Genomic DNA, 23,156 nt, shown 5'->3' with positions numbered 1-23,156 from the left:
TGAGACCTGACTACACTCGGAGACTCAGTACTCTCCACTCTCTCTGTACAAAGAGTGCAAACAGTGTTTTATCTCTAGCCTCCATAAGGGACCACAGCAAGGAGAACAGCCATGCTAGGAGGCACCTACACAGGGTTGGTGGCTACAGCAGCCCTCCTCTGCCTGCTACAGGCAGAAACCAACGCAAGGTGGGTCTCACTATCATACTGTATCTCTTGGTCTAATGTCTAGCATCTAACATACTTTTAGTTACTCTCTCTCACTCTATCACCTTCCCTTCTTCTCCAACACACTCCCTTCCTCCCTCCCTTCCTCCATCCATCCATCCATCTGCCTTGGCATAGGTATCGGACACTGGGGCTCTATGTGTTTGTGTGTCTCTTTTCTGCCCCCTCTTCCCTCCCCTCTCTCTCTCTCTCTGGCTGCATCTCAGTCTTCTCACTTCTATGATTACTGTCTAAGTCCTTATTATGTCCACGTTAGTATTAATAATACTAATGCTGAACTTTTGTTTGCAACTTGTTCTCTGATAGCACCATGACATCGAGGTTAGGATGTTGATGTATTGACAGGCAAACAACGTGTTCTACTTTGATATCCATTTCTCTTCCAATGTTTTGATTTGATCCTGATGTTATTTTTCTTCCTTCAGCATTGAAGGTGACAGCTCATCAGTTACCAGGACAGATGCAGGTGCGAAATAGTTTTAAAAACAAATAATGCTTAGCATTGTTTTGCTGTTTTTTTGTCTTCAAACAACACAATGATTGCAAAAGGAGAAATGGGTTTTGTCAGTAGAACTAGCAACCTATTCATCAGTCTGGCTTATAGGCTACACTTGTGTGCAGTTCACGTCCTTAATTCCAGTGTCATCCACACCACCAATTTCTTGCTACAGTAACTTTGGAGAAAGACACACCTTTATTAAAAGCCAAAACACAGAATAGTGTATTCAAATTATTTACATTTTCTCTCTCTCTCTCTCTCTCTCTCTCTCTCTCTCTCTCTCTCAGGGACCTGTACTGTCCACAGCAACCCCCACTACAGCACTTTTGACGGGGCCAACTTCCGCTTCGTGGGACCCTGTACCTACGTCCTGACCCGGGTGTGCGCGCACTCTGAGACACCCCTGTCCCACTTCAGTGTTGAGGTGAAGAATGAGCTGAGAGGGAACTCCTCCGTGTCTGCTGTTCATCAGGTCAAGGTGGAAGTGGAGAACCTCAGGGTCTCCCTGCACAAGAGACAAAACCACCGGGTCATGGTGAGTACCTTGTAGGTTGTTACATTGAAGTTATAATGGTTTATTGGTTATAATCACTTTCACATGTGATTTAGTCTTGCAAATTCCAACTGACCACGTTATAATGTTACATAATGTATCTTGACGCAGAAAAATATCCTGACTTTAGTTGTGCTATTTGTAATTGAGTCACTGCATAATAGTGCTAAACAAAGTCACTGGGTCTAAATGTAGATATACATTCAGCTCCAAAAGTATTGGGACAGTGACATTTTTTGTTGTTGTTTTGGCTCTGTACTCCATCACTTTGGATTTGAAATGATACAATGACTACGAGGTTGAAGTGCAGACTGTTAGCTTCAATTTGAGGGTATTTTCATCTTTTTGTACATAGTCCCCCCATTTTAGGGGAACAAAAGTATGGGGACAAATTCACTTCTATGTGTATTAGAGTAGTAAAACGTTTAGTATTTGGTCCCATATTCACACAATAACTACATCAAGCTTGTGACTACACATTTGTTGGATGCATTTGCTGTTTGCTTTGGTGGGGTTTCAGATCATTTTGTGCCCAATAGAAATTAATGGTAAATAATGTAGTATGTCATTTTGGAGTCACTTTTATTGTAAATAAGAGTATAATATGTTTCTGAACACTTCTACATTAATGTGGATGCTACCATGATTACAGATAATCCTGAATGAATAGTGATTAATGATGAGTGAGAAAGTTACAGATGCACAAATATCATACCCCCAAGACATGCTAATCCTGTCACCATTAGAATAACAGGTTGGTGGAAATCCCCATCGACTGAGGATGAGGGGTCACCATTATGTAGATGTATAAAAATTATCCAACCATTAAGTCGAAATTCTGTTTAATAATACTAAACTACAGTCATCAATCTGACTCCAATATGATGTGAATGAATGCAACAGGCCCTGTGGGTCTCTGGAGGATATAGCAAGATAGTGAAACATTGCATCACCGACTCAGAATGACTATATTCTATGTCTAACTTGCACCGTTATGCAATTATTAAGACTAGATTCAAATAGCTAATCCTGGCAACCAATGTTCTAGCATTAAGTTATTGAGGCCAGCAGATCGGGGATGTCAAGGTGATACCCAAGCATGTGATATGTGTTTAGTTTATATAACCACTATCAATAGACCTATTACATTATAGGCTTATAGTCATTCAAAGAGTTACTCTGTAAAACGAGGAATGCATTTACTCAATTCAACAATTAGAATGTATTAGTCACAAAATAATTGACAATCAAACAAGTACAGTGTACATGAAATACATGATACATTAGAGAATAACACAGAGTAAGTAACTATCACCAATAGGTTAAGACTTCAAGTTGTTACACGTGTCTTCAGGTCAGAATAACCCATAAGAGAAGAAATGATGTGTGTCTGATACACACAGGAGCTTGGTAGCAAATTCTCAAAGTATGAGCGAATTCACTGCCCTTTTAACCAAATTCAAGCGGGAACGCATCCCCAGCCTGAATTAACATTTCTGAGCTCTTTGCTAGTGAAAACAAAACGCAGGAACAACACACCCAGATTCTAATCTAATCAATTGAATTGGAATGTTCTGACCAGACTACAGGAATGTGCCTGATAACCAATCAACCCAACATACAATTTGAATCCAGTCACTTTAAAAATGCATCAACCAGAAAACATACAATGCAGTGAGACATATCCAAATGTGCAGCCCTTTATGAGCTCTTGAAACAAACCAACACGACAATTTAATTCACACAGTAACATTCATTTAGTCAATTCACATTTTCATCAGTCATCACACGTCTCCTTGTGTCAGTGACCCCAGGACTTCTGGGGGAACATCTCTTCATTGGGATTGCCACAGATAAGGTGTGTTTCTCTCCTGTGAAATGCAAATATGCAGCCATTTATGCAGATAATGCCAATGACCCTCTCAGTCATCATTATTCACGATTCATTCAGGAATATCTGTAATCATGGTAGCATCCACAATGTAGAATGTAGAAATGTATAGAAACATATTATATTATTATTTACAATACAAGTGACTCCAAAATAACACAATACATTATTTACCATTAATTTCTATTGGGCACAAAATCATCTGAAACACAATCAAAACAAACAGCAAAAGCATCCAACAAATGTTTACAGTCACAAGCTTGGTGTAGTCATTGTGTGCTATGAATATAGGACCAAATACTTCCGTTTTTACTACTTTAAAATACATAGAAGTGAATTTGACCCAATACTTTTGGTCCCCTAAAATATGGGGACTATGTACAAAAAGTGCTGTAATTTCTAAACGGTTAATCCCATATTGATGAAATACCCTCATAATCATTATATTATTGCAAATCCAAACTGCTGAAGTACAGAGCCAAAACAATAAACCATTTCACTGTCACTGTCCCAATTCTTTTGGAGCTCACTGTATCTGCTGTTTCCATTGACTGATATCTTTAAAATTATTTACAATACAACTAAGTTCAGATGAGTTCAAAGTTCTGTTACACAATAATGTACAATAATATGAAACCTTATCAGGTTTTCAAAGTTTTATGGGCCATTAGGACATTAGTAATTTGTCCCCTATTCCAAAGTATTGAACACCTTGATCCAGTAAATATTTACTACATACTACCATAGATGTGGGAACGGCAAAGAAAGACCAAAGTCTTTCAAGCACACTAATCTGTATCATGTTTTCAGGTCAATGGCATTTGGAGGAAACTCCCTCTGAGCCTCAATGGTGGCACTGTCAACATCCTAGGCAACGCCGCTTCTGTCGCTGTGGAGACAAACTTCAACCTTTTTGTATCCTACGACGACGCCGGTGCTGTTCATATCACCGTTCCCGTATCGTACTCCGGTAAAGTCTGTGGCATGTGTGGGAACTTCAACCACATGAGAGACGATGATTACCACACACCTGGCAGTCCCGAGGCCGAAGACTCTGCCACATTCGGACAGAACTGGCAGAGCGAGGCCTGTGACTGGACCGTCCTCCCCCTTGAGTGTCAACCAACTGAGGAGGCGGAGTATGCCAGCGAGCAATACTGTGGGTCCCTGGTCTCCAGGCATGGGCCTTTCTCTGGCTGCCAGTCTGTTCTGGGAGCAGAGACCTACTTCCGGAGCTGTGTGGCGGAGATGTGTGGAGCGGATGGTGACCCAGAGGTGTTGTGTGAAGCCCTGCAGTCCTACTCAGATATGTGTCTCAAGGCCGGGGTGCTCGTACCAGCCTGGAGGATCTCGACTATGTGTCGTAAGTTGTTTTATGGTTTCCTCTTTTCACCTTCCTGTTGTAGTAAACAGTTTGCTCTTATTAACTGGTGAAGTTGGAGAGGACTTGATGATGATGACGATGATGATAATGATGATGTTGGTGGTGGTGATAGCCCTCTTTTACACCATGACCAGACTTTTGTCTCATATCTCTCTCTCTCTTCCTCCCCCAGCCCTGGAGTGTGGTGCGAACAGCCACTACAATGCCTGTGCTAAGGGCTGCCCTGAGGTCTGCTCCAGCATGGATATTCAAGGGGCGTGTGGGAGGTGTGAGGAGAGGTGTGTGTGTGACCCAGGCTTCAAGCTCAGCGGGGGGAGTTGTGTACCTGCAGAGGACTGCGGCTGCTGGATAAAGGGAAAACACTATGAAGTAGGGAATGTTAACACGCACACACACACACACACACACACAGACAGACAGACAGACAGACAGACAGACAGACAGACAGACAGACAGACAGACAGACAGACAGACAGACAGACAGACAGACAGACAGACAGACAGACAGACAGACAGACAGACAGACAGACACGCACACACACACACACACAACACAACACACACACAGAGAATGTTGGTGTTCATCACTCTTTTCTTCACCCTTTTCTAGAGAGGAGAGACGTTCATGGAAGGTGAGTGTAATCGTGTGTGCCAGTGTATGGGTGGGGACAGACTCCAGTGTGTTGCTTCCTCCTGCGCGGCCGACGAGGTGTGCAAGGTCAAGGAGGGGGTCAACGGTTGCTTCTTCTCCAGCCCGGCCACCTGCCACGTCTACGGAGACCCCCACTACATCACCTTCGACGGCAAGGCATACACCTTCCAGGGGGGCTGCAGCTATACCTTGGCCAAGACTTGCGGTGGGGACACACCCGTCCAGTTCTCAGTGACGGGCCAGAACTGGAACCCCAGAAACGAGAGCAGTGCCAAGCTGCGCGCAGTGGTTCTGGAGACAAGCGGTCTGCATGTGAAGATGCAAAACTACAGTGCCACAGTAAGCATGAAAACTACAAAATTGTGAATAATCTTTCTTTACTTGTTGTGATTACATTAGCATGCATTGCTGACCCACTGGATTCCCACTAGCCCTCCCCACTGTTCTGTTTTGTTTTGGCATGACAGGTCAAATAAACATTATGTAGACTAGTAGTGCAGAATCTAACTATGCCTATCCATTATATGTCTTCATTTGTATTTGTGACAATTCAGTGTACTTTAGTGTATACAATTTGTCCTGTGAGATGGTGGAGACCTACAGTACCAGTCAAATGTTTGGACACACCTACTCATTCAAAGGCTTTTCATTATTTTGACTATTTTCTACATTGTAGAATAATAGTGAAGACATCAAAACTATGAATATGGAATCATGTAGTAACCAAAAAAGTGTGAAACAAGATTCTTCAATGGAGCCACCCTTTGTCTTGATGACAGCTTTGCACACTATTTTTTTTCTTATTATTATTATTTTTAAATGTAGGGGGTGGGATCGTCTTTAATATTGCGGATAGACTGTTGCTTCCATCAATGTAATTGTCTGCATCATTTCCAATCACCCATATATTTTTGGGATAAATCTATATATATACACATACATACACATGTATATATACAGTTGAAGTTGGAAGTTTACATACACTTATGTTGGAGTCATTAGAACTCGTTTTTCAACCACTCCACAAATTTCTTGTTAACAAACTATAGTTTTTGGCAAGTCGGTTAGGACATCTACTTTGTGCATGACACTTGGCATTCTCTCAACCGGCTTCACCTAGAATGCTTTTCCAACAGTCTTGAAGGCGTTCCCACATATGCTATACACTTGTTGGCTGCTTTTCCTTCACTCTGCAGTCCAACTCATCCCAAACAATTGGGTTGAAGTCGGGTGATTGTGGAGGCCATGTCATCTGATGCAGCACTCCACCACTCTCCTTCTTGGTCAAATAGCCATTACACAGCCTGGAGGTGTGTTGGGTCATTGTTCTGTTGAAAACAAATGATAGTCCCACTAAGCTCTAACCAGATGGGATGGCAAATCGCTGCAGAATGCTGTGGTAGCCATGCTGGTTAAGTGTGCCTTGAATTCTAAATAAATCACTGACAGTGTCACCAGTAAAGCACCCCCAAACCATCACACCTCCTCCATGCTTCACGGTGGGAACCACACATGCAGAGATCATCCGTTCACCTACTCTGCATCTCACAAAGACAAGGCTGTTGGAATCAAAAATAGCACATTTGGACTCATCGGACCAAAGGACAGATTTCCACCCGTCTAATGTCCTTTGCTCGTGTTTCTTGGCCCAAGCAAGTCTCTTCTTGTTATTGGTGTCGCTTATTAGTGGTTTCTTTGCATCAATTCAACCATGAAGGCCTGATTCTCCTCTGAACAGTTGATGTTGAGATATGTCTGTTTCTTGAACTCTGTGAAGCATTTGTTTGTGCTGCAATTTCTGAGGCTGGTAACTCTAATGAACTTATCCTCTGCAGCACAGGTAACTCTGGGTCTTCCTTTCCTGTGGCGGTCCTCATGAGAGCCAGTTTCATCATAGCACTTGATGGTTTTTGCGCCTGCACTTGAAGAAACTTTAAAAGTTCTTGAAATGTTATGGATTGAATGACCTTCATGCCTTGAAGTAATGATGAGCTGTTCTTGCCATATTTGAGCTGTTATTGCCATAATATGGACTTGGTCTTTTACCAAATATGGCTATCTTCTGTATAACACCCCAACCTTGTCACAACACAACTGATTGTCCCAAACGCATTAATTCACTTTTAACAAGGCACACCTGTTAATTGAAATGCATTCCAGGTGACTACCTCATGAAGCTGGTTGAGAGAATGGCAAGAGTGTGAAAAGCTGTCATCAAGGCAAATGGTGGCTACTTTGAAGAATTTAAAATATATTTTGATTTGTTTAACAATTTTTGGGTTTACTACATGATTCCATGTGTGTTATTTCATAGTTTTGATGTCTTCACTATTTTTCTACAATGTAGAAAATAGTAAGAAATAAAGAAAACCCCTTGAATGAGTAGGTGTGTCCAAACTTTTGACTGGTACTGTACATTACTCCAACAACAATTCAATTTAATTCAGTTCAGTTCTACTGTCATCTATTTTACTTGGCTCCACTCTACCTTACTCTACTCTACCCTTCCCTACTCTCCCCTGTAGGTGAACCATGTTTGGCAGCATCTTCCTGTTACAGTAAATGGCACATACGGCGAGGTGAAGCTGTACAAGAAGAAGCAGTACACTGTCATGGAGACGACTTTTGGCCTTCGGATGCTGCTGGACGACCAGAGCAGGCTTTTCCTGCAGCTGGACGAGCGCTACAAGGGTGAGATGTGCGGCCTTTGTGGTACCTACTCCGATGACCAGGGGGATGACTTCCTGACCCCTAACGGCACCAAACCCGAGACCAACGTGGTCACGTTCGCCAACAGCTGGAGAGTGAATAGTCCGGAAGACGATCGGTGAGTGGGTTCATTGTTTTAAACCATAACGGTAACGTATAATGGTCATTCGGTTCGTAGTTAATGACCATATCCGGTGCATAATCTGAAATGCGGAACCATGGTTGTGTCATCAACACTATTCTATGAAATCCAGTCCACCACTGATCTCCTCTCCTTTCCCTTCTACCCTAGATGTGTTGCCTCCCCCCCTGCCCCCCAACCATGTGACTCTCATTTGGACGAACAGGGCTACCGGGAGTGTTCCAAACTGCTGCGCGAAGCCTTCAAGCCCTGCCATCCCTTCATCCACCCCACACCCTACATCGACAGCTGTATGTCCGACCACTGTGCCTCCGGCGGGAACGTGCATGTGACATGTGACTCCCTGAGGTCCTATGTGACCACCTGCGAAGTGGCCAATGTGACCCTGCCTCCCTGGTGGAACAACACCGCCTGTGGTGAGTGTTTTTTGATGGTGTTGTTTTCGTAATGATGATGATGATGATGATGTATTGAGTTTAGAGGCAATCTTCAGGTTTTAATGTCATTTATATTTGGTTATGGACCCACTACTACGGTGAGGCTATCCTAATATGAACACCGTACCATGATTGTATGGAGTTTGCTCACCCCATCCATCATCGTACACTTAGCTTTTTGCTGTAGTCTTCAACTTGGATCCTTCATTCCTTACTCCATTCTTCTTTTCCTTCCCCTCTTTCATCCCTAATTCCTGCCCTTTTATTCCTCCTCCCCTCCACCCTACTTCTCTTACATTGCCCTCCCTCACATCCACCTGAACCTGAGGCTTGTCCAATGTGTTCCTGTGAAAAACCTTGCTGTCTGTCTTATCATTGTAGATAGTCTCCCTGGCCCTCCCACAATACCACCAGTTACTACACCTGACAAGGAACGTAAGAACCTTGACCACATTATTTTTGTATCAAATTGATCAATGGCAGCCTTTCCATGCCTTTTATACCATCTGGTTCATTTGATGACAGATTTTTCTATGGTTCTGCCTCCTACAGTTTGTCCTCTAGACTGCAACTTTGACAAGAGCGAGTGTGGGTGGGAGCAAATTATTCAGGACAGTTTTGATTGGAGGAGACTGAGAGGCCCAACCCCATCTGACCTCACAGGGCCAACCCAAGACCATACCACAGGAGGTGAGAGGTTACATGGTTGTGACAAAAAAATATCTGAAACGACCAATATCTTACACACCCAGATCCAATCTCAATGTTCAAATGTGCATCAGTCACTGTTATTCAATGATGCATTATTCAATGAATGCGTCAATACATGGTTGTAGCCTATCGACTTGTACAGATAGTTATATATATATATATATATATAAATACCTGTCTACATAGAAGATACCATAGACACCATGGAAGCAAGCCATTTCGAGCTAATATGCTGTGAGTCGTGATGTTAAAGTGTGTCTGCGTGTGTTTGTTGGTCAGGTGGCTCCTACATGTACATTGAGGGTGACGGTGTTTACCACGGAGACTCTGCCCGTATGATGAGCCCTAAGTGCCAAAACGGGCCGGGCAAATACTGCCTGCGCTTCTGGTACCACATGTACGGACAGGCCACAGCCATGGCTCTCAATGTCTACCAGCTTGACCAGCACAACAGAAACAAAAAACTGTGGTCCAAAGCCAACAACCAGGGCTCCACATGGTATCTGGCAGAAGTGGATATTATAATCGATGGGTCATTCAAGGTAGGAGAAGTTCACAGAGGTTTAAGAGGGTTAACTAGTGTGAAAAGATTGTGATTTTATAAAGAGAGGGGAGATTGTTTTCCATCCAACACAAAAGGTCTCTGTTTCAGATCATCATGGAGGGAATACGAGGCTCTGACCCTCGGTCTGATGTGGCATTTGATGACGTCTCCATCCACTATGAATCATGCTCAGGTGAGTTTTTAATTATCATGGGGACACATGCTTTATCTAATACCTGAATGTCAGATAAGAAAACGTTCACCCTTTATGACCAATGCCATTCCTTTGCTTCCTCTGGCAGGTTCTTCGATTGGTGGTATTAGTGGAGCTTCAGTTCCTTCCTCAGTTGATGGAGGAGTTGCCCCACACCCAGGTACATAACATCTATAGACACATTTTCTTATGGAAAGATATTTCAGAACAATATGTTAAAATATTAGGCTCATGTTGACATTTACAAATGTTCCCAATGTTCCCCGTTCAGTCTGCAACCTTGATTGCGCTTTCGAGCAGGACCTCTGCGGTTTTACCCAGCTAATGACAGACGTTTTTGATTGGACAAGGCACAGTGGCTCCACCCCCACTGCCATGACTGGGCCATCAGCTGACCACACAAAAGGAAGTAGGTGTTCGTAGGATGTGTTTGGCTTGACAGTCACTGGACCCAGGTTTCAGTCCTGGTCGGGGCTACCGCCTGAATGTGCGCCAAAATGCTTATTGTTGGACATTGCAATGCTTTTTAATGCATTGTAATGGTTGCTAAATCTCCGAAACTCAAACAACGGACCTGAAAGTCCAAATTGGATTGAAAGACTTACCCTCAACTATTATTTTTGCTCAATTAACCTCAATGGCTATATCGTTAGACCTACACCCTTACATAAACAATCTGACCTGTCCCATTGCTGTTAGAACCCCTAATAAAATCTAAAGGAATTTCATGTGACCCCACCTCTTTTTTTTCTTTTTTTTTACCCCCTTTTTCAATCTTGTCTCATCGCTGCAACTTCCCAATGGGCTCGTGAGGCAAAGGTTGGGTCAATGGTTGATGACCCGCCTAACCGCTTCTTTGCACCCGGTTCTGCGCCACTCAGGAGGCCCTGTGACCACCTCTCTAATCTTATTTAATCTACTCTCACCTATAATCGGCAGGTCCATTTGGTCACTACTTATACATCGAGGCCAACAGTGTGTCTAACGGAGACACGGCTCGCCTCCTCAGCTCTGAGTGTTCTGACCCCGGTCCTCAGTGTCTGCAGTTCTGGTACCACATGTCTGGCTCGGCCGAGACCATGGGTCTGCACGTCTACCTGCTCCAGGGCCGCTATGTGGATGGGGTGTGGGGGAAGAAGAACAACCAAGGAGACTCATGGCAACGGGCTCAGGTGGATCTGATGACCACTGGACCTTTCCAGGTAGTGGTGTGACCTTGGTCTTGGTGTAGCCCCTGGCCTTTTCCACCCTGTATGTTGTAATTTAAAGACTAGCTTGTTCATCCAGAGGTCCTTTTGACAAAATGTGTTTACTTTACCTGTTTGTTATATATCAATTTGCTATTGTGAATTTTTCCCCTGAATGAATTTACTTTGATCTCAGATCATCTTTGAGGGCCACAGAGGCACCACTGATCAGTCCGACGTGACTATAGATGATGTTTCTTTGCATCGTGGGCGATGTGCAGGTAAGGGTCACTCCCTCTATAGTTCATATTGGTCAAAAACACAACCATGTTTGGGGTCATTGTCATAATTTGGATATTATTTTATCTTCTAGACTTGATTAAGCCACCAACACCAACAGAGAAACCTGTTCTCCCTCCAGTGGACAAGTCCAACATTGCACCAGCTCCAACTACTACAAGACCTGAACCACCCACAACAACTAGGCTACAACCACCAACAACTGATAGACCAGAAACACCAAGACCAACAACTGAAAGACCAGAAACACCAAGACCAACAACTGAAAGACCACAACCACCTAGACCAACAAATGAAAGACGAAGACTACCTAGACCAACAACTGATAGACCAGAAACACCAAGACCAACAACTGAAAGACCAGAAACACCAAGACCAATAACTGCAAGACCAGAAACACCAAGACCAACAACTGAAAGACCAGAAACACCAAGACCAACAACTGAAAGACCACAACCACCTAGACCAACAACTGCAAGACCAGAAACACCAAGACCAATAACTGCAAGACCAGAAACACCAAAACCAACAACTGAAAGACCAGAAACACCTAGACCAACAAATGAAAGACGAAGACTACCTAGACCAACAAATGAACGATCACAACCACCTAGACCAACAACTGATAGACCAGAAACACCAAGACCAACAACTGAAAGACCAGAAACACCAAGACCAACAACTGCAAGACCAGAAACACCAAGACCAACAACTGCAAGACCAGAAACACCAAGACCAACAACTGCAAGATCAGAAACACCAAGACCAACAACTGAAAGACCAGAAACACCAAGACCAACAACTGAAAGACCACAACCACCTAGACCAACAAATGAAAGATCACAACCACCTAGACCAACAACTGATAGACCAGAAACACCAAGACCAACAACTGAAAGACCAGAAACACCAAGACCAACAACTGCAAGACCAGAAACACCAAGACCAACAACTGCAAGACCAGAAACACCAAGACCAACAACTGCAAGATCAGAAACACCAAGACCAACAACTGAAAGACCAGAAACACCAAGACCAACAACTGCTAGACCAGAAACACCAAGACCAACAACTGAAAGACCAGAAACACCAAGACCAACAACTGAAAGACCAGAAACACCAAAGCCAACAACTGCTAGACCAGAAACACCAAGACCAACAACTGAAAGACCACAACCACCTAGACCAACAACTGAAAGACCAGAAACACCAAAGCCAACAACTGCTAGACCAGAAACACCAAGACCAACAACTGAAAGACCACAACCACCTAGACCAACAACTGATAGACCAGAAACACCAAGACCAACAACTGAAATACCAGAAACACCAAGACCAACAACTGAAAGACCACAACCACCTAGACCAACAACTGAAAGATCACAACCACCTAGACCAACAACTGATAGACCAGAAACACCAAGACCAACAACTGAAAGACCACGACCACCAATGCCAACAACTGATAGATCACAACCTCTAAGACCAACACCTGAAAGACCACGACCCCCAAGACCAACAACTGAAAGACTACAACCACTAAGACCAACAACTGAAAGACTACGACCACCAAGACCAACAACTGAAAGACCAAGACCACCTAGACCAACAACAGAAAAACCACAAACCCTACAACCAACAACTGAAAGACCACGACCACCAAGACCAACAAATGCAAGACCACAACCGCCCACCACAGCAAGACCAAGTAAGTCTTTGTGTCCTTCGATAACACAAAGTTACAATCTTCATTCATCACACACCCCTCCTTTAAAACAAGTTTTATACAATCTGTCTTTTCAAAATGGAAAAACACTAAGTACAAGGGAAATGTAATCTCTGTACTTATACTTGCAGTCAGTGTGATACATATGTGATACATATTCTTTACACTCAACATCGTATTTGTTATTTTCTCTCTAGCGCCATCTTGCCTAAAGAACAGCCATTACATCTCCTGCATCTCCGCCTGCCAGCCCACCTGTAAGCACCTCCATGGCCCTCCTGACTGCCGTGCTGACGAGCCCTGTGTACAGGGTTGTGTATGTAACGACGGCTTTGTTCTCAAACAGAGGGTGTGTGTGCCCATCCAGCAGTGTGGCTGTGTCGGCAGCAATGGCAACAGTCATAATGTGAGTAACCCAGCACAAAATTCTAAACTGTTTTTAGATGTAGCTACCTAGTTATATGTGTAACATGTGCAGTGTAATTACTTTAATGATCTATTTGATTTCAGTTTAACGAGAACTGGTACACTGAGCACTGCCATCAAAAGTGTGAGTGTGAGGAAGGCGACGGTGTGGGGGAGATTGACTGCGACGATGAAAATGGGTGTGATGAGGATTCTGTCTGTTTTCAGAATGAAGCCGGACAGTATTTCTGCAAGTCAACAGGTATAGGCCACACTTGACTGGCTCAATGGGCTGTACAAATGTTTTCCCATGCTACAGATGGCTATATCTTACTCCAGGCCAAGTGCACTACTTCTGGGATTCATTTTTTTAAAAAGTTACATTTATATATTTAATTGTTTTTATTGTGATTTTTAGGGGGTGCTGCACCCCTACTTCCCGCGGCTATGCCTATGCACTAATGATGTCCCTACTGTTGCCTTCCAGACTTCAGCGAGTGCTCTATCAATGGAGAGCCAGAGTACAGAACTTTTGACAACATGAAGCATGACTTTGACAGCAGAAACTCCGACATTCTGGTCCAGACCACAGGCCTGTCCAAGAACCAGCAAGATGTCTACATCCAGGCCATCATTGAGATCGTCAACCAGGATGGTGTGGACAGTCATGGGGACAGTAGACATGGTGGCAGTCGTCATGGTAACAGCAAGGATGAGGATGACCAGCATAAAGACAGCAAGGAAAGGGATAGCAATGAAGACAGCCATGATCACAGCAAAGAGAACGGCAACCGTCTGCGATTCAGAGGACTGAAGATCAGAGTCTATAACCACACAGTGGAGATCAGAAACAACAGGAAACTTGTTGTAAGTATTCTGGACATATACATTACGTAACATGACAAGTACAGTATAAGGCAATTCATAGCCTGTACTTCTCTTTATACATTATTTATAGCGGTCTTTCTAGGGTTTTTCATCCTCAGCGTTTTGTAATCAGTTGCCCCATGTCATATTGAACACCTCTCTAAAACATTCGCTCTGTCTAGGTGTTAGAATTGTTACAAATCAAAGTGTATTGGTCACATACACATGATTAGCAGATGTTATTCCTGTTGTAGCGAAATGCTTGTGCTTCTAGCTCCAACAGTGCAGGTAACAGGTAATATCTAACAAATTACACAACATACGTCAGCATTATTAAGTGAATGAGATAGCGTAGAATAGTATAGAAAACTGTAAATACACATGAGATGTCTGAGCGCGTGTGGCAAAACCATGCACAGCCCATTGGGAGGGCAGGTGCTCAAAATAAAGAAAGGCAAACAAAAACTACATTTGATTTGATTTCATTTAAGTTTGTTCTGCTGCTGACATCTATCGCTGAAGTTGGAGACTTTTATCTCCCTCACCAACTTTAAACATCTGCTATCTGAGCAGCTAACCGATCGAAGCAGCTGTACATAGTCCATCGGTAAATAGCCCACCCAATTAACCTACCTCATCCCCATACTGTTTTTATTTATTTACTTTTCTGCTCTTTTGCACACCAGTATCTCTACCTGCACATGACCATCTGATCATTTATCACTCCAGTGTTAATCTGCCAAATTGTAATTATTCGCCTACCCCCTCATGCCTTTTGCACACAATGTATATAGACTCTCTTTTTTTTCTTTTTTTCTACTGTGTTATTGACTTGTTTATTGTTTACTCCATGTGTAACTCTGTGTTGTTGTCTGTTCACACTGCTATGCTTTATCTTGGCCAGGTCGCAGTTGTAAATGAGAACTTGTTCTCAACTAGCCTATCTGGTTAAATAAAGGTGAGAAAAAAAATCTGAATAATCTGCCTCTTACTAACAAGCAGTCAGATTGCCCCATTGTTTGTCCCTAACATTGGGAAACAGACCCAACTCTAAAATAGCCTCCTACCAGTATTCAAGTCTCCCCGTCTGTTGCCTGCAGCCGGTAGCCACTGCATGCAAGTCAGACGAGTGCAATCTGGGGCGGGAGGGCGGGGAGGGGTATAATATTCTGAGATTCAAGAGTTTAAGGAATTATCTAGATTGATGTGCAATTTGTTGCATTTAAAAATGTTACTAAAAATGAAGAGACTCAAAATATAATTCAAAAGTAATTCCTAAAATTCCAAAAATCCACAAGCTGCAAGGGCACTTTTTCATAGGAGGGCAAAAGAGCAGTCGCTCGGGCACTGGTTGAGCCTTATCTGTGCAGTATCAAATAAATGGTTCATGACAGGGTTTTTTATTTCACCTTTATTTAACCAGGTAAGCAAGTTGAGAACAAGTTCTCATTTACAATTGCGACCTGGCCAAGATAAAGCAAAGCAGTTCGACACATACAACGACACAGAGTTACACATGGAGTAAAACAAACATACAGTCAATAATACAGTAAAAAAAAAAAAAAAAAAAAAAAGTCTATATACAATGTGAGCAAATGAGGTGAGAAGGGAGGTAAAGGCAAAAAAGGCCATGGTGGCAAAGTAAATACAATATAGCAAGTAAAACACTGGAATGGTAGTTTTGCAATGGAAGAATGTGCAAAGTAGAAATAAAAATAATGGGGTGCAAAGGAGCAAAATAAATAAATAAATTAAATACAGTTGGGAAAGAGGTAGTTGTTTGGGCTAAATTATAGGTGGGCTATGTACAGGTGCAGTAATCTGTAAGATGCTCTGACAGTTGGTGCTTAAAGCTAGTGAGGGAGATAAGTGTTTCCAATTTAAGAGATTTTTGTAGTTCGTTCCAGTCATTGGCAGCAGAGAACTGGAAGGAGAGGCGGCCAAAGAAAGAATTGGTTTTGGGGGTGACTAGAGAGATATACCTGCTGGAGCGTGTGCTACAGGTGGGAGATGCTATGGTGACCAGCGAGCTGAGATAAGGGGGGACTTTACCTAGCAGGGTCTTGTAGATGACATGGAGCCAGTGGGTTTGGCGACGAGTATGAAGCGAGGGCCAGCCAACGAGAGCGTACAGGTCGCAATGGTGGGTAGTATATGGGGCTTTGGTGACAAAACGGATAGCACTGTGATAGACTGCATCCAATTTGTTGAGTAGGGTATTGGAGGCTATTTTGTAAATGACATCGCCAAAGTCGAGGATTGGTAGGCTGGTCAATTTGACAAGGGTATGTTTGGCAGCATGAGTGAAGGATGCTTTGTTGCGAAATAGGAAGCCAATTCTAGATTTAACTTTGGATTGGAGATGTTTGATATGGGTCTGGAAGGAGAGTTTACAGTCTAACCAGACACCTAAGTATTTGTAGTTGTCCACGTATTCTAAGTCAGAGCCGTCCAGAGTAGTGATGTTGGACAGGCGGGTAGGTGCAGGTAGCGATCGGTTGAAGAGCATGCATTTAGTTTTACTTGTATTTAAGAGCAATTGGAGGCCACGGAAGGAGAGTTGTATGGCATTGAAGCTTGCCTGGAGGGTTGTTAACACAGTGTCCAAAGAAGGGCCGGAAGTATACAGAATGGTGTCGTCTACGTAGAGGTGGATCAGAGACTCACCAGCAGCAAGAGCGACCTCATTGATGTATACAGAGAAGAGAGTCGGTCCAAGAATTGAACCCTGTGGCACCCCCATAGAGACTGCCAGAGGTCCGGACAGCAGACCCTCCGATTTGACACACTGAACTCTATCAGAGAAGTAGTTGGTGAACCAGGCGAGGCAATCATTTGAGAAACCAAGGCTGTCGAGTCTGCCGATGAGGATGTGGTGGTTGACAGAGTCGAAAGCCTTGGCCAGATCAATGAATACGGCTGCACAGTAATGTTTCTTATCGATGGCGGTTAAGATATCGTTTAGGACCTTGAGCGTGGCTGAGGTGCACCCATGACCAGCTCTGAAACCAGATTGCATAGCAGAGAAGGTATGGTGAGATTCGAAATGGTCGGTAATCTGTTTGTTGACTTGGCTTTCGAAGACCTTAGAAAGGCATGGTAGGATAGATATAGGTCTGTAGCAGTTTGGGTCAAGAGTGTCCCCCCCTTTGAAGAGGGGGATGACCGCAGCTGCTTTCCAATCTTTGGGAATCTCAGATGACACGAAAGAGAGGTTGAACAGGCTAGTAATAGGGGTTGTAGTACACTCTGAACTTCAGAGGAATGCATATTATTTTGTTCACTAATATTTTCACTTCTTCGCTTGTTCTCTTTCTATCCCTCTCTCTAGCTGGACGGTAGGAGCACCCGTGCCCCTGTCTCACCAGCAGGTGGTCTGAGGATTCTGGAGCGTTCCTCTCGTATCTACCTGAAGACAGACTTCGGCCTCTCCGTGGAGTTTGATGGAGACAGCAGAGCAGGTAACACCACTGTTATAGTACAGCCAAAGGAGAGTTTAAATAAGTGGTACCTCAGTAGTCTCTCTAATGATAGGACAGTAAGACAGCTGTACAGACCACACAATATGGCTTTATCTGTGGACAGATAATATAATCATACTATTCATTCATATTTTGTTGAAAATGTGGTAACAACACAACATATCAATCCAAACACATCTGTGTAATGTTTACAATATGCTATAGATGTGCAATGTATGCTTTATGATATACAGTAAACTGCATTATGATATGCAGTAAACTGCTTTATGATATGCAGTAAACTGCTTTATGATATGCAGTAAACTGCTTTATGACATGCGGTAAACCTCTTTATGATATGCAGTAAACTGCTTTATGATATGCAGTAAACTGCTTTATGACATGCGGTAAACCTCTTTATGATATGCAGTAAACTGCTTTATGATATGCAGTAAACTGCTTTATGACATGCAGTAAACTGCTTTATGACATGCGGTAAACCTCTTTATGATATGCAGTAAACTGCTTTATGACATGCGGTAAACCTCTTTATGATATGCAGTAAATTGCTTTATGATATGCAGTAAACTGCTTTATGACATGCGGTAAACCTCTTTATGATATGCAGTAAACTGCTTTATGATATGCAGTAAACTGCTTTATGACATGCGGTAAACCTCTTTATGATATAAACTGCTTTATACTATACAGTAAACTTCTTTATTATATACAGTAAACTGCTTTATTATATACAGTAAACTGCTTTATGATATGCAGAAAACTGCTTTATGACATACAGTAAACTGGTTTATGTATTGCAGTAAACTGATATCCATGTGCTTACTTTCTGTAGAGATCATCCTGCCCCACACCTACAAGAGGAGGGTGGGCGGCCTGTGTGGCAACTTTGACGGCAACAAGAAGAACGATATGATGAAGCCCGACAATAACCAGGCCAAGAGCATCAAGGAGTTCAGAGAGAGCTAGAGAGTGACAGAGGACAGACTGAGCATAACATGGAAGTATGTAGTCACAGAAACCAGTACTAGCTACCACTGCCATGTTATTGTCTGCCATATCGTGTGTGGAGTGTAAAGTCCGGCATCCATATTAGGAACTCCCCTCCTTATTTAACTTTTTTAGAATTTCAAGTTCCACTTTAATTATCTCTCTACCAAGCAGAGAGATTTGATTTATTGGGGAACAATGCTAGTCATTCTTATTTTTTATTGATTGCATATGTTACATATTTAAAGAGCACCAAAACCAAGACTGACTGCTCGTTCTTTTATGTTTTCAGAGGATCATCTTCCCTTCGTAACGTTGTCTATGGCCAGTGACCTGACCTCCATGCATCAAGACCATTGATTGTGTAATATTCTTCTCATAGGCAGACACTTTCCTTCCTACAATGGACACAGCGTATTTGAAAGTACTTGGGTTAAACAAAAAAAAGCTTGCGTTTTTGTGGACTGTATGGAGAGGAGATCAATGAAGTATTCTACTCCTTCTATATGACTGTTGGTTTAAATCCTGTTGTTACTGCGTCTTATGACCCACCTGTGTGCCTTCTGAGATCTCTTTCAGTCTTACTGTAGGTTCTTTGCACAGTTCACCTAGTGTATGAATCAATGTACACAAGTTACATATTTGTGTATTACTTCTAATGTGTACTATATATTCAAAAGCCCACATTCCTTTAGCTTTAGGCTGATGTCCAATAGTTCAGTGACTGTAATGTGCAATATTACTGTACGATAATAGAAAACGATGTAAACAGAGGATGCAAGTGTTTTAGCTGATGTTTTATCCCACTGAATGTATGTTTTATTTCTTGAATTATATATCTAGGATTGATAGGAATTTTATGAGATCTTGTAAATAATCCAAAATGATTCACACTGCACCGATTCTGTATGTGTTGAAAGCAGTAGGGAAGTCCAGTTTAAAGAAGGGATAACAAAGAAGCAATGATTGTAACTCATGTGGCTTGAAAAACTCGAAAAACTCTGGGCCCTGGTTATGGTGTATTATTTATTTCCTTATAAATCAGTCTGGTCATGTGTGTCTCCATTGGTCTAGTTAGAGGTAATACACACCATTCCTTATATGTCAAACATTAACCAATAATGAAAAGAATGTTCTTGTTACGAAACGATTAGACGCCACTGTGACTTTTAGGGAAACAGATACGACTGTGGTGTCAAGTCTGAGGTAATAGGATATTTCCAAACTTGAAGGAAAATATGTGTTTGTGCACCTAGCAAACCATGGGATTACTCACTCTGTGTTTGTCTGCATACGTGTGCGGCCGTGTGTATCATTGCCAGTGTATTCATTCATACCCACATAAATGAATGTTCACCACATTTGGCTGTAAGACAGTAGGATGGATGGGTCTACAGTACACATGGTGCTTCTGATGCTGTTTCTGCTTCCCTGTACACAGGGGACCTTGTCAACAGGTAGGGAACAAAGAGAAAGGACAGTTATTGACATACAATCTATTTGATGTTGTTTTTATTTAGAAGATTGGGTTATATTAGACATCATTTTGAAATGTTTATTGTTTGTTGATGGATCCTCCTAAAGATCTGATGGGTGTGGGCAGAAAGTATGATTTCATTTGATAGCCAATGTTGAAATTCTAAAGAGATTGATATGAACCTTACAATGTTTCAAAGTCCAAGATATACGATAATCACATATCAAAAGTGTAGTCCATTATTGCATGACGTAAGATAATATCGTTTTGTGTTATAACAATAATATATCACTTTTATCTTACTGATCAGATGTATCTGTCACCATATCTATATAATTTACGAGACATCAAACATCTACAGTGCTGTGACAAAGTATTTGCCCTCTTCCTGATTTATTTTTCTTCACTTTTGTCACAATTAAATGTTACAGATCATCAAACACATGTTAATGTTACACAAAGATAACCCAAGTAAACACACAATGCAGTTTTTAAGTGTTCATTTAATTTATTAAGGGAAAATAGCTATCTGAACCTTCATGGCCCTATGTGAAAAGTAATTTCCCCCCTTGTTAAATCATGAATTTACTGTGGTTAATCACATTTTTTGGAAAGCTGAGTCCAATTTCACTAGCCACACTCAGTCCTGATTACTGCCAGACCTGTTGAATCAAGAAATCACTTCAATAGAACCTGTCTGATAAAGTGAAGTAGGTCAAAATATCTCAAAAAGCAAGACATCATGCCGCAATTCAAAGAAATTTAGGAACAGATGAGAAACAAAGTAATTGACATCTATCAGTCAGGAAAGGGTTACAAAGCCAGTTCTAAAGTTTTGGGACTCCAGCGAACCACAGTTAGAGCCATTATCCACAAATGGAGAAAATGTGTAATAGTGGTGAACCTTCCCAGGAGTGGACAGCCTACCAAAATTACCCCAAGAGCGCAGCAACGACTGATCCAAGAGGTCACAAAAGAACCCACAACAACATCTAAAGAACTGCAGGCCTCACTTGCCTCAGTTAAGGTCCGTGTTCATGACTCAACCACAAGAAAGAGACTGGGCAAAAATGGCATCCATGGCAGAGTTCCAAGGCGAAAACCACTGCTGACCAAAAAGAACACAAAGGCTCGTCTCACTTTTGGGAAAAAAAGATCTTGATCCCCAAGACTTTTTGGAAAATATTCTGTGGACTGATGAGACACAAGTTTATCTTTTTGGAAGGTGTGTTTCCCTGGCGTAAAAGTAACACATAATTTCAGTCAAATATGGTGGTGGTAGTGTGATGGTCTGGGGCTGCTTTGCTGTTTCAGGACCTGGACCACTTGTTGTGATTGATGGAACCATGAATTCTGCTCTCTACCAAAACATCCTGAAGGAGAATGTCCAGCCATCAGTTTGTGACCTCAAGCTGAAGCGCACTTGGGTTCTGCAGCAGGACAATGATCCAAAACACACCAGCAAGTCCACCTCTGAATGGCTTAAATAAAACAAAATGAAGGTTTTGGAGTGACCTAGTCAAAGTCCGGACTTGAATCTGATTGAGATGCTGTGGCGTGACCTTAAAAAGGGGGTTCATGCTCGAAAACCCTCCAATGTGGCTGAATTAAAACAATTCTGCAAAGTAGAGTGGGCCAAAATTCCTCCACAGCGACGTGAAAGACTCATTGCCAGTTATCGCAAACGCTTGATTGCTGTTGTTGCTGCTGAGGGTGGCACAACCGGTTATTAGGTTTAGGGGTCAATTACTTTTTCCACATAGGGCCATGAAGGTTCAGATAGCTTTTTTCCCTTAATAAATAAAATATTCACTTAAAACTGCATTTTGTGTTTACTTGTGTTATTTTTGTGTAATATTTAATTTATTTGAAGATCTGAAACATTTAAGTGTGAGAAATGTGCAAAAAAATAAGAAATCAGGAAGGGGGCAAATACTTTTTCACAGCACTGAATGTTCAGTCCATTTTTCATCTTCAAAATATGACATCATAGTGAAGGTACAAATCAGTGTAAGGAATGTTGACTAGTGAATAGCTTGATACTTGAGACCTTACGTCTAGACGGAAGAATGTCACTATAACACTGAACTCTTTAATATCGCTTGTGTTGTGTGGGTGTCTGTCTGGATGTCAGCCCATCTGTCAGTCAACACACTACTAACACAAGATATGATTTAAAGGGATGTGTCATCATTTAGATTGTGTTCACTGTCTTCTCTCTTTAGTTACAGCTATCTCTCCAACCCATACGACAGCTACTCAGACTGACTACAGCCCTCTGAACGCATCCCATCCAACTACCCCTTCTACCCCCACCTCTGCTCGACCCAACATGGCTACTTCCACCCAGGACCCCAGCAGTAGTCTGACCAGCCATGTTTCAGGCACCACAGCCAGGCCCCAAGAGGGTGACTCCACCTCTAATACCACCATCAACACCTCAAGCCTACCTACCACACCAGCCCAATCGACCCTGTCACAGGGTGAGTAAATACCCCACTTGCCTGTTCAACGGGAGTCCCTAAGTGATATTAACGCATTAAGAAGGCCTGCAGTATAATGATCACTTGTAAGAAGTGTGGCTAGCTTTTTACAAGGTGAAGCATCCGTGTTCACTATTCCATTGTTTTTCAGACAGATGCTCGTCCCCTCCAGTTCTGTGTTGTTTGGGGCAGAGTAGCAGCTGTAGAAGAAGAAGCTGTTTCTGTGACCAGGCCTGTGTGCTGTATGGAGACTGCTGTCATGACTACAGGACCACCTGC

The 23,156-nt window shown here is 42.5% G+C and overlaps 1 protein-coding gene across 1 annotated transcript; it reads left to right on the top strand.

Annotated features, from left to right (window-relative positions):
- LOC115103149 (zonadhesin-like) lies at positions 1-20,884 on the top strand. Its single transcript, XM_065005793.1, has 23 exons — positions 1-188; positions 653-693; positions 1,014-1,261; positions 3,981-4,533; positions 4,727-4,923; positions 5,165-5,545; positions 7,732-8,033; positions 8,208-8,473; positions 8,876-8,929; positions 9,047-9,184; positions 9,485-9,747; positions 9,858-9,942; positions 10,052-10,123; positions 10,235-10,372; positions 10,903-11,165; positions 11,347-11,431; positions 11,524-13,158; positions 13,374-13,582; positions 13,687-13,843; positions 14,069-14,448; positions 17,780-17,909; positions 18,763-18,931; positions 19,210-20,884. Exons 1-22 carry the CDS (start codon positions 112-114, stop codon positions 18,894-18,896), a joined length of 5,808 nt encoding a protein of 1,935 aa, XP_064861865.1. The 5' UTR covers positions 1-111; the 3' UTR covers positions 18,897-18,931; positions 19,210-20,884.
- Positions 20,885-23,156: the final 2,272 nt, after the last annotated feature.

This window comes from Oncorhynchus nerka, linkage group LG20 (assembly GCF_034236695.1).
Source record: "Oncorhynchus nerka isolate Pitt River linkage group LG20, Oner_Uvic_2.0, whole genome shotgun sequence".
In the NCBI taxonomy this organism is placed as follows: domain Eukaryota; kingdom Metazoa; phylum Chordata; class Actinopteri; order Salmoniformes; family Salmonidae; genus Oncorhynchus; species Oncorhynchus nerka.
The sequence above is the reverse complement of the archived record's forward strand: the minus strand, read 5'-3'. Positions and strand labels throughout refer to the sequence as shown.

Coding starts and splice junctions, on each gene's coding strand:
- LOC115103149 (XM_065005793.1), top strand. CDS start 112: ATGCTAGGAGGCACCTACACAGGGTTGGTGGCTACAGCAGCCCTCCTC. Junction 4,924..5,164: donor TAAAGGGAAAACACTATGAA/GTAGGGAATGTT, acceptor ACCCTTTTCTAG/AGAGGAGAGACGTTCATGGA. Junction 17,910..18,762: donor TGATGGAGACAGCAGAGCAG/GTAACACCACTG, acceptor TACTTTCTGTAG/AGATCATCCTGCCCCACACC.